The sequence below is a fragment of the Haliotis asinina genome, chromosome 1 (assembly GCF_037392515.1).
Source record: "Haliotis asinina isolate JCU_RB_2024 chromosome 1, JCU_Hal_asi_v2, whole genome shotgun sequence".
Classification (NCBI taxonomy): domain Eukaryota; kingdom Metazoa; phylum Mollusca; class Gastropoda; order Lepetellida; family Haliotidae; genus Haliotis; species Haliotis asinina.
The window spans coordinates 50,229,011-50,240,986 of NC_090280.1; the positions used below are offsets into that span (position 1 = coordinate 50,229,011).

At 45.3% G+C, this 11,976-nt stretch overlaps 1 protein-coding gene across 1 annotated transcript; it reads left to right on the forward strand.

Annotated features, from left to right (window-relative positions):
• Positions 1-4,712: 4,712 nt before the first annotated feature.
• Positions 4,713-11,331, forward strand: LOC137279933 (fibrinolytic enzyme, isozyme C-like). The gene is made up of 6 exons (XM_067811848.1): positions 4,713-4,759; positions 5,095-5,272; positions 6,398-6,491; positions 8,749-8,923; positions 9,642-9,787; positions 11,124-11,331. Exons 1-6 carry the CDS (start codon positions 4,717-4,719, stop codon positions 11,286-11,288), a joined length of 801 nt encoding a protein of 266 aa, XP_067667949.1. The 5' UTR covers positions 4,713-4,716; the 3' UTR covers positions 11,289-11,331.
• The last annotated feature ends 645 nt before the right edge of the window (positions 11,332-11,976 follow it).

Below are 11,976 nucleotides of genomic sequence, written 5' to 3' on the forward strand. Positions count from 1 at the left end.
GTTGAGTGTGGTGTTGTCTGAGGGTTATGTTGGTTATATGTTGTGCTGGTTGAGTGGAATGCTCGTTGAGTGTGGTGTTGTCTGAGGGTTATGTTGGTTATATGTTGTGCTGGTTGAGTGGAATGCTCGTTGAGTGTGGTGTTGTCTGGGGGTTATGTTGGTTATATGTTGTGCTGGTTGAGTGGAATGCTCGTTGAGTGTGGTGTTGTCTGGGGGTTATGTTGGTTATATGTTGTGCTGGTTGAGTGGAATACTCGTTGAGTGTGGTGTTGTCTGAGGGTTATGTTGGTTATATGTTGTGCTGGTTGAGTGGAATGCTCGTTGAGTGTGGTGTTGTCTGGGGGTTATGTTGGTTATATGTTGTGCTGGTTGAGTGGAATGCTCGTTGAGTGTGGTGTTGTCTGAGGGTTATGTTGGTTATATGTTGTGCTGGTTGAGTGGAATACTCGTTGAGTGTGGTGTTGTCTGAGGGTTGTCTTGGTTGAGTGTAATGCTGGATGACTGTTCTTTTGATTAAGGGTAGTCTTGGTTGGGTGTAATGTTGGGTGAATACAGGGTTGTTTGAGTGTAGTGTTGTTTCAGTGACTCTATCGCTTACAATATTTATTGCCCAAACCTTTGAAAATGTGTAAACAGCAACCATCATTAAATCTCCTTGGCCGATGTGAAGGGAACGAGTGTGAGTGACGTGTCACTGTGAAGCTTGCACCTGACCAACTTGAGCAGGTAATATATTGTTTGAAGGTCATATTGGGCTTTTTTCTGAATGAGACTGTCTGCCTGACTATTTCAAACGTCTTCCTTCGAACACTTTGCAGCAGAAACACTTATTCAAACACACTGTCAAAAGGGAGTCGGTGTACTAACTGTGTATTGTAGATGCTGACAGTACTGTCATGTTGTACGTGTGGAAACTGACTGTACTGGCATGGTGTACGTGTGTGCTATGGACACCGCCTGTACTGTCATGTTGTACGTGTGTGCTGGGGGTTCTGAATGTACTATTGTGGTGTACGTGTGTGTGTTGTGGATACAGACTGTACTGTCATGTTGTACGTGGGTGTGTGTGATGTGGATACTGACTGTACTATAGTGTTGTACGTGTGTGTCTTGTGGAGACAGACCGTACTGTCGTGTTGTACGTGTGTGCTGTGGATACTGACTGTACTGTCTTGTTGTACGTGGGTGCCTTGTGGATACTAACTGTACTGTCGTGTTGTACGTGTGTGTTGTGGATACAGACTGTACTGTCTTGTTGTATGTGTGTGTTGTGGATACTGACTGTACTGTCTTGTTGTACGTGGGTGTGTTGTGGATACTGACTGTACTGTCGTGTTGTACATGTGTGTCTTGTGGATACTGACTGTACTGTCGTGTTGTACGTGGGTGTGTTGTGGGTACTGACTGTACTGTCGTGTTGTATGTGTGTGTTGTGGATACTGACTGTACTGTCTTCTTGTACGTGGGTGTTGTGGATACTAACTGTACTGTCGTGTTGTATGTGGGTGTTGTGGATACTGACTGTACTGTCTTGTTGTACGTGGGTGTGTTGTGGATACTGACTGTACTGTCGTGTTGTATGTGTGTGTCTTGTGGATACTGACTGTACTGTCGTGTTGTACGTGGGTGTTGTGGATACTGACTGTACTGTCGTGTTGTATGTGTGTGTTGTGGATACTGACTGTACTGTCTTGTTGTACGTGTGTGTCTTGTGGATACTGACTGTACTGTCGTGTTGTACGTGGGTGTTGTGGATACTGACTGTACTGTCGTGTTGTATGTGTGTGTTGTGGATACTGACTGTACTGTCGTGTTGTACGTGGGTGCTGTGGATACTTACTGTACTGTCGTGTTGTACGTGGGTGTGTTGTGGATACTGACTGTACTGTCGTGTTGTATGTGGGTGTTGTGGATACTGACTGTACTGTTGTGTTGTACGTGGGTGTGTTGTGGATGCTGACTGTACTGTCGTGTTGTACGTGGGTGTGTTGTGGATACTGACTGTACTGTCGTGTTGTACGTGGGTGCTGTGGATACTAACTGCACTGTCGTGTTGTACGTGTGTGTGTTGTGGATACTGACTGTACTGTCGTGTTGTACCTGGGTGCTGTGGATACTAACTGTACTGTCGTGTTGTACGTGGGTGTGTTGTGGATACTGACTGTACTGTCTTGTTGTATGTGTGTGTTGTGAATACTAACTGTACTGTCGTGTTGTATGTGTGTGCAGTGGACACTGACTGTACTGTCGTGTTGTACGTGGGTGTGTTGTGGATACTGACTGTACTGTCGTGTTGTACGTGGGTGCTGTGGATACTGACTGTACTGTCGTGTTGTACGTGTGTGTGTTGTGGATACTGACTGTACTGTCGTGTTGTACGTGGGTGCTGTGGATACTGACTGTAATGTCGTGTTGTAGGTGGGTGTGTTGTGGATACTGACTGTACTGTCTTGTTGTATGTGTGTGTTGTGAATACTAACTGTACTGTCGTGTTGTATGTGTGTGTTGTGGATACTGACTGTACTGTCGTGTTGTACGTGGGTGTGTTGTGGATACTGACTGTACTGTCGTGTTGTATGTGTGTGTTGTGGATATTGACTGTACCGTCGTGTTGTATGTGTGTGTTGTGGATACTGACTGTACTGTCTTGTTGTATGTGTGTGTTGTGGATACTAACTGTACTGTCGTGTTGTACGTGGGTGTGTTGTGGATACTGACTGTACTGTCGTGTTGTACGTGGGTGTGTTGTGGGTACTGACTGTACTGTCGTGTTGTACGTGGGTGTTGTGGATACTGACTGTACTGTCGTGTTGTATGTGGGTGTGTTGTGGATACTGACTGTACTGTCTTGTTGTACGTGGGTGTTGTGGATACTGACTGTACTGTCTTGTTGTACGTATGTGCTGGGGGTTCTGACTGTACTATTGTTTTGTACGTGTGTGTGTTGTGGATACAGACTGTACTGCCGTGTTTTATGTGTGTGTTGTGGATACTGACTGTACTGTCGTGTTGTACGTGTTTGTCTTGTGGATACTGACTGTACTGTCGTGTTGTACGTGGGTGTTGTGGATACTGACTGTACTGTCGTGTTGTATGTGTGTGTTGTGGATACTGACTGTACTGTCGTGTTGTACGTGTGTGTGTTGTGGACACTGACTGTACTGTCGTGTTGTACGTGGGTGCTGTGGATACTAACTGTACTGTCGTGTTGTACGTGGGTGTGTTGTGGATACTGACTGTACTGTCTTGTTGTCTGTGTGTGTTGTGAATACTAACTGTACTGTCGTGTTGTATGTGTGTGCAGTGGATACTGACTGTACTGTCGTGTTGTACGTGGGTGTGTTGTGGATACTGACTGTACTGTCGTGTTGTACGTGGGTGCTGTGGATACTGACTGTACTGTCGTGTTGTACGTGTGTGTGTTGTGGATACTGACTGTACTGTCGTGTTGTACGTGGGTGCTGTGGATACTGACTGTACTGTCGTGTTGTACGTGGGTGTGTTGTGGATACTAACTGTACTGTCGTGTTGTATGTGTGTGTTGTGAATACTGACTGTACTGTCGTGTTGTACGTGGGTGTGTTGTGGATACTGACTGTACTGTCGTGTTGTACGTGGGTGTGTTGTGGGTACTGACTGTACTGTCGTGTTGTACGTGGGTGTTGTGGATACTGACTGTACTGTCGTGTTGTACGTGGGTGTGTTGTGGATACTGACTGTACTGTCGTGTTGTATGTGTGTGTTGTGGGTATTGACTGTACTGTCGTGTTGTTTGTGTGTGTTGTGGATACTGACTGTACTGTCTTGTTGTATGTGTGTGTTGTGGATACTAACTGTACTGTCGTGTTGTACGTGGGTGTGTTGTGGATACTGACTGTACTGTCGTGTTGTACGTGGGTGTGTTGTGGGTACTGACTGTACTGTCGTGTTGTACGTGGGTGTTGTGGATACTGACTGTACTGTCGTGTTGTATGTGGGTGTGTTGTGGATACTGACTGTACTGTCTTGTTGTACGTGGGTGTTGTGGATACTGACTGTACTGTCTTGTACGTATGTGCTGGGGGTTCTGACAGTACTATTGTTTTGTACGTGTGTGTGTTGTGGATACAGACTGTACTGTCATGTTGTACGTGGGTGTGTGTGATGTGGATACTGACTGTACTATCGTGTTGTACGTGTGTGTCTTGTGGAGACAGACTGTACTATCGTGTTGTACAAGGGTGTTGTGGATACTGACTGTACTGTCGTGTTGTACGTGGGTGTGTTGTGGGTACTGACTGTACTGTCGTGTTGTACGTGGGTGCTGTGGATACTGACTGTACTATCGTGTTGTACGTGGGTGTTGTGGGTACTGACTGTACTATCCTGATGTGCGTGGGTGTTGTGGGTATATTGCAGTCTTGAAATATAGTCTTTCAATGAACTGGGTTTTTGCTTGATTAACAGTTTAATGTTTATTTTAATTTAATTCTATATTTAAGTCAGTGCTTACATATGGATGACGAATAAAATTGTTGTAACTAAGAAACCGACCAAAAACTGTTTCTAATCGACTAAGTAAGTAGTTTTAAAACTACTACTTGTATTAAGGAGGTGAGAAATGAAATATGTTTTATGATATTATTAACCTGTGGGGACGTGGCAGTGGAAACCACGCACCTGCCATTTCCAAACCTTATATATGACCACCCACGATTCGGCTTATGATATATCAGAATGAAGTCTCTGCTTATTCTTTGTCTCAGTGTTGCTGTGGTGGGTAAGTGCTACGCTACATATGCAGATAGTATCCTCATACTAGTAGGTAAAGTTAATCCCAGCGTGGGGCGATGCTGAGTCAGAGTAACCAGTATTATTACGCAAGGTTGTACATCTCTAACACATACCTCTGTAAATGCATACTTTCAATGTATTATTCTTATTGCACTTTCTACGAAGCAGCCCGCACCCATCACTTCTTCATTCTTACCTTCCCTCATTTACTCTTAATTCCCCTCCCGTACCCCTTACCGCCCTCTCCCGTACTCTTTACCTCCTCTGCCGTACCTGTCTCTAACGATCGCTTGTATGACTTATTTATTTTTGTTTGTGTAGGTGCTGACGTTGCCTCCCATATTGTCGGGGGCTCAGACGCAAAACCTAATAGTTGGCAATGGCAGGGGTCGCTCAGGAAGCGCCGCTCTTCAGGGGAAATAACTCACACTTGTGGCTGCTCTCTCCTGGGCTCCCGTTGGGCGTTGACTGCCGCCCACTGCGTGGATGACGCGACCTTGTGAGTTACAGCTTGATATGAAATCAAACCTCACTAGATTTTCCGATTCGATAGCCGACAATGATGCTCTAGCGATGCCACACCGTTGCCACAACTAGAGTATTTGTCTTAGAGTTCTGCTTGTATATGTTCATATTTTGAAATATTACAGCTTAATTTTTATCATCCATAATATGACATAAATAGCTCGTGCATACTACTATACATGGCAAATCAAACCTGTAAACATGCCGTGAAAAGGGACAGACCAAAGTTTTTTCATGTGTCTTGATGTCTGTTGAAAGGTAGGAAGTCGAAATTACAGCGTTTACTGTTGTTTTCAGCAGATTGCCTCTGGTCAGATTATGGTTCAGTGTAAAGAGTACTCAATAAGGAAGTAATCCCAGTCCTACGTACGAGACCTTGAGCACATTTACCGCGGGCCCCGTACAATAAACGACCCGTGAAGGTCCCTGGGTAGAATAGGCCTTCAGTAACCCATGCTTGCCGTGAAAGGCGGCTATGCTTGTCGCAAGAGGCGACTAACGGGATCGGGTGGTCAGGCTCGCTGATTTGGTTGACACATGTCATCGGTTCCCAGTTGCGCAAATCGATGCTCATGTTGTTGATCACTGGATTGTCTGGTCCCGACTCGATTATTTACAGACCGCCGCCATATAGCTGTAATATTGCTGAGTGCTGCGTATAACTAAACTCACTCACTCACTCACTCCCGTACAATAAACGACTCCGTACGATTTTGTCTGTGCTGATAGTGAGCGGATATCGTGCGGTGACCACGCAGTCGCCGTGCGGTTTTTAGCGTGGTATCACGGCATTTGTTTCTCTGACGTCTTGGACATCTCTCGTGAACTGAGACAATTGATAGAATTGCTCGGGATTACCAATATATACTGTTTACCCACTGTCAACATGACAGGTCCATCGCAGGCCTGTCTCAGGACCACAATGCGGCTGCCTTAGGGTGATCGTACAGTGCTCGTGCAATTTCAAGATCACCGCACGGAAACCGCACCTCGCATGTAAGTGGGGTTCATTGAATAGAAGAGCGCTTAGCCAATCAGAACACGACATTTACGTACGAGGTTAGATAATGAATATTGTATCCCATGTCCATGTGTGCAGGGGTGTTGGTGACTACAGAGTGGTGTTCGGAGGTCATAGGCTCTCAGACGAAACTGGATTCGTTCAGACCGTTGGCGTCTCCAAATTCGTCATTGTAAGTACAATCACAGATCGAGATGTTTTGATATTTAGTGTACCTATTTTGCTGAAGTGTAACAGTAACGTGTTCTAAATCCGGCGTTGGACACCGATGAGGTATCTACTCCTAACCTGTACATTACCGTATCACACCTATATCCCACCTTTAACTGCGCTGTGAGTTACATGTATGCCACCAGTACCTCAACTGTATCTTATCTGTACCCCACCTGTAACTGTCCTGTGAGTTACATGTATGCAACCAGTACCTCAACTGTATCCCACCTGTAACTGTCCTGTGAGTTACATGTATGCAACCAGTGCTTCAACTGTATCCCACCTGTATCCCACCTGTAACTGTCCTGTGAGTTACATGTATGCAATCAGTACCTCAACTGTATCCCACCTGTATCCCACCTGTAACTGTCCTGTGACTTACATGTATGCAACCAGTGCCTCAACTATATCTTACTTGTACCCCACCTGTAATTGTCCTGTGAGTTACATGTATGCAACCAGTGCCTCAACTGTATCCCACCTGTATCCCACCTGTAACTGTCCTGTGACTTACATGTATGCAACCAGTGCCTGAACTATATCTTACCTGTATCCCACCTGTAACTGTCCTGTGAGTTACATGTATGCAACAAGTGCCTCCACTGTATCTTACCTGTATCCCACCTGTAACTGTCCTGCGTGTTACATGTATGCAACCGGTACCTCAACTGTATCTTACCTATACCCCATCTGTAATTGTCCTGTGAGTTACATGTATGCAACCAGTGCCTCAACTATATCTTACCTGTATCCCACCTGTAGAACTCCAACTGTATCTCGCCTGTATCCTACCTTTATCTTACTTGTATCTCTCCCCCCTCCCCTTGCCCTGCCAGTTACACATATATCACCACTAACTCAGCTGTATCTCACCTGTATTCCACTTGTATATTACCTGCACCCCACCTGTATCTTATGTTCTCATATTTCTCACCTGTATCTTACCTCTGTCCCCCTCCTGTATATCACTTCTATCTTGGAATTATTTGGTCTGTTTCTCACACGTATAAAACCGTATCTTATCCCGCCAGTCTAAAACTTGAACATTTTCGCCCGACAACCACTGTTTTGTGTAGCGCGCAGTGTGTTTTGGGTCACTATCATGCTGGAAAATCCAATCATCTTCATACAATGTTTGTGCTGTCGGAAGAAGGTGACCATTTAGAATGTCAACGTATCTTTATTTTGTCAAGTTTCCCGTGAAAACACACAATGGTGTCTCTCCGCGAGCCGATATGCCACCCCACATGTGAAACTTCGGGCTATGTTTTGGTCGCTGGAAGATAGGTTTGACAGTATCTTTGGCCCAAATTTTCACACAATTAGGGAAAAGCCAAACAGAACTTTCATCCGAAAAGAAAACATTATCCCAATCTTGATTTTCATGAGCCCGACACCAGTTTAAACGTTTTTCCTTTTGTGCATCTTTCATCAACGGCGAGGGAATTCCACGTTTTTTCACCCAATTAAGTCTCTGTAATTCCTGCCTAACTGTTTCATTGCATACCTGAGGACTTCCTCTGCTAATTTCATTTCTGATGTTCTCAACACTTTTCAATTTGCCCCTACTCACAATCTGCCCAAGTCTTCGGCGATCCACAACACTGAATTTCCTAGGCCGACCTGCCCCTGCTTTGTGCTCTATCCCAGTACCTGTTTGAATATTCTTCAAAGTTCTCTATACTGTAGACAGAGGAATACCATGTCTACAAGCTAACACTTTAGCATCAGCCTTACCCCTTTCAAAATCATCTAGAATGAGCTTTTTTTTCTCTCTTGCTGTAAATTCTGCCATGTCAACACAGGAAGCCGTCTGCTCAGACAAGGGAGATAACTCTTGACGTAATGAGCTGCCTTCTAAGCCTTCAAGAGTTGTCTCCCTTATTTAGTATGCTTAGTGCATAGTGAAAGCCCTTTTTCCAATCTTAGCATCACTAGAAAAAAAACAAAGATTTTCTCAATAATTTCTGGGAACACTGTATGTTATCCCGCATGTATCTTACCTGTACGTCAACCTTATCTTGCCTATAAGCTACCCGTATCCCAAATGACTCTTGTCTGTATCCCGTCTGTATATTGCCTTGTTTTTCCTATTGTATATCACCAGCTCCTTACCTGTGAGGTACATTAAGTGTACCTTACCTGTATCCCAATTGTGTATGACACCTGCACCTGAGCTACATCTTGCATTTACCTACACTTCACCTGTTCCTCAGCATCCGGGTTGGAGACCGAACCAGTCTGGCTTCCCCAACGACATCGCTCTGATCCAGTTCGACACCGACGTCGTCATGAACTCTGCTGTCATGCCCGCGAACCTCGTCGACGACAACGACGGCGACTTCGCTGGGGAAAGCAACTGCTTCATCACAGGCTGGGGAAAAACCGCTGGTAAACCTAGTAAAGTCTTGCAAGACGATTAACATAATGTTATCTAAATTACGCCTACATTACAGGCTGGTGTTATTGCATGGTGTGCAGTGAATACTTGCGATAAAAGGGAAGCAACTTGCAAGCTTGTTTGGGCTCATCCTCACGGCTACCCATTGGTGGCGTCACTTCCCAGGTCTGGTATACGTAAGCCACAGGCAAACTGTAGCGCAAATGGGTTTGCGCTCTCACATTTTCAACTCCATCTTTAATAATCACTCACGTGAAATATGTTTTATTCAACATTTTTAGCACAACCTGGTGCGGAAATGGGGGTGTACCTTTCATGGTAGCGATATTTTATTTTGACATGAAAAATATTTTTTGAACCGAAACGAGGGAAGTGCGTTGCCAACCTTTGCTCGCTTCGCTCGCATATGAGAAGACTGATCATATGCTCTACGCTGCGCAACCCCATTTGCGCTACATTTTGTCTGTGTGTAGACTGATCTGGTGCACTATAAAGAATCCACGCGTGCAAACACCTCGTTGCGGGTACAGCAACGTGCAGCAAACGTGGACAAAGTACTGCGTCCCAGTCCACAAAGCCGAGAATGGGTACCTGGGTGCCTCGTTAGGTTGAGAAAGCAACAATAAACTCGGTGCGCCTAGTGCCGTTAAAATTGACGTCCAATGCTGCATGGATATGTGAGCTAAATAAATATGCTGTTGTTTTCAGGAAGTAACGCTGGTTTGCCGGACATACTGCAGCAGGCTCCCACCAACGTCATTTCGTACAATGAATGCCGCAGTCGCATCGGTAGTTCTGTCAGAAGCGACCACATTTGTGCCTTTGACTACAACGGAGTGACTGGGGGTTGTAACGTACGTTAAGTATACAGTTCTGACCATGTTGGGTTCGTCCGTGACTGGTGAGAATAATGTGCGTCAAGTATACAATTCTGGCTATGTCGGGTATGTCCGTGACTGGTAGGCGTATTGTACGTCAAGTATACAATTCTGGCTATGTCGGGTATGTCCGTGACTGGTAGGCGTATTGTACGTCCAGTATACAATTCTGACTATGTCGGGTATGTCCGTGACTGGTGGGAACAATGTACGTGAAGTATACAATTCTGACACTCTCTGGTACCTAAATGATCATGGGTATATTGAAGTCCATACTGAGTATGTCCTTGACTATTTGGCGTATATTTAGAGCTACGTCGGGTAGGTTTCAAGTCTAATTGGGCATATTTAGAGCCATATCGGGTATGTTTAGGGCCATGTTGGGCATATTCAGAGCCTGTCGAGTTTGTTCAGAGCCATGCCGTGTATGTTTAGAGCCATGTCGGGTATGTTTAGGGCCATGTTGGGTATGTTTAGGGCCATGCCGTGTATGTTTAGAGCCATGCCGTGTATGTTTAGAGCCATGTCGGGTATGTTTAGGGCCATGTTGGGTATGTTTAGGGCCATGCCGTGTATGTTTAGAGCCATGTCGGGTATGTTTAGAGCCATGTCGGGTATGTTTAGGGCCATGTTGGGTATGTACGTGGCTATGTCGGGTATGTTTAGGGCCATGTTGGGTATGTACGTGGCTATGTCGGGTATGTCTGCGACAATCAATGTCGAGTATGTCCATGAAAATTATTGTCAGGTATGTCCGTGGTAATTAATGTCGGGTATGATTAGGTCCATGCCAGGTACGTTAGTGACCATGTCGAGTATGTCCGTGGTAATTAATGTCGGGTATGATTAGGTCCATGCCAGGTACGTTAGTGACCATGTCGAGTATGTCCGTGGTAATTAATGTCGGGTATGATTAGGTCCATGCCAGGTACGTTAGTGACCATGTCGAGTATGTCCGTGGTAATTAATGTCGGGTATGATTAGGTCCATGCCAGGTACGTTAGTGACCATGTCGAGTATGTCTGTGACAATTAATGTCGGGTATGTTTAGGTCCATGTCAGGTACGTTAGTGACCATGTCGAGTATGTCTGTGACAATTAATGTCGGGTATGTTTAGGTCCATGTCAGGTACGTTAGTGACAATGTCGAGTATGACCGTGACAATTAATATTGGGTATGACCGTGACAATTAATGTCGATTATATCCGTGACAGTTGATGTCGGGTATGTTTAGGGCTATGTCGGATATGTCCGTGATAGGCAATCAATACTGATTACTTCCAACGAGTCGTTCTTCTGAACCTCTTCCAGGGAGACAGCGGAGGACCTCTTGTATGTCAAAAGAGCGGAAGTAACCAGTATACGCTACTGGGCGCTGCATCATGGGTAATCAGTGGCTGCGTCACTTCATACCCAACAGTCTACGCACGTGCTTCCAGCTATCTTCAGTGGATCAGAGCCGAGGCTGATTTTTAACAACGTAATTCTGAGGAAATAAAACCTTCTCTTATAAAATACATATTGTTCCGTGTTTGTCCTCACTGTGTGCCCGCTCGTCTCCGGTGTGAAGCTAGTAGTTGAGATAAAGCTGCTCTATGTTGTCTCAGAGATTTAGCTGGTACCTGAGATAAAGCTGCTCTGTGTTATCTCAGAGATGAAGCTAGTAGTTGAGATACAGCTGTTCTCTGACGTCTCAGTGGTGAAGTTTATAGCTGAGATACAGCTGCTCTGTGTCCTCTCAGAGGTGAAGTGTATAGCTGAGATACAGCTGCTCTGTGTCCTCTCAGAGGTGAAGCTTTAAGTTGAGACAAAGCTGCTCCTCGTCGTCTCAGGGGTGAAGCTGATACTTGAAATGAAGCTGCTCTCTGTCATCTCTCAGATGTGAAGCTGATAATGAGGATGAAACTGCTGCCTGTCGTCACTGAGGTGAACTTGAAACTTGAAGTAAAACTGCTCTCTGTCCTCTCAGAGTTGAAGCTGATTGTTGAGATGAAGCTTCTGTCTATATCGCCTCAGAGGTGACGCTGATACTTGGGAAACACTGCTTACTGTCTTCTCAGAGGTGAAGATGGTAGCTGGGGTAAAGCTGCTCTCTATCCTCTCAGCGGTGAAGCTGATGATTGGGAAACACTGTTCCTTGTCCTCCTCAATCTCAAGTCGATTG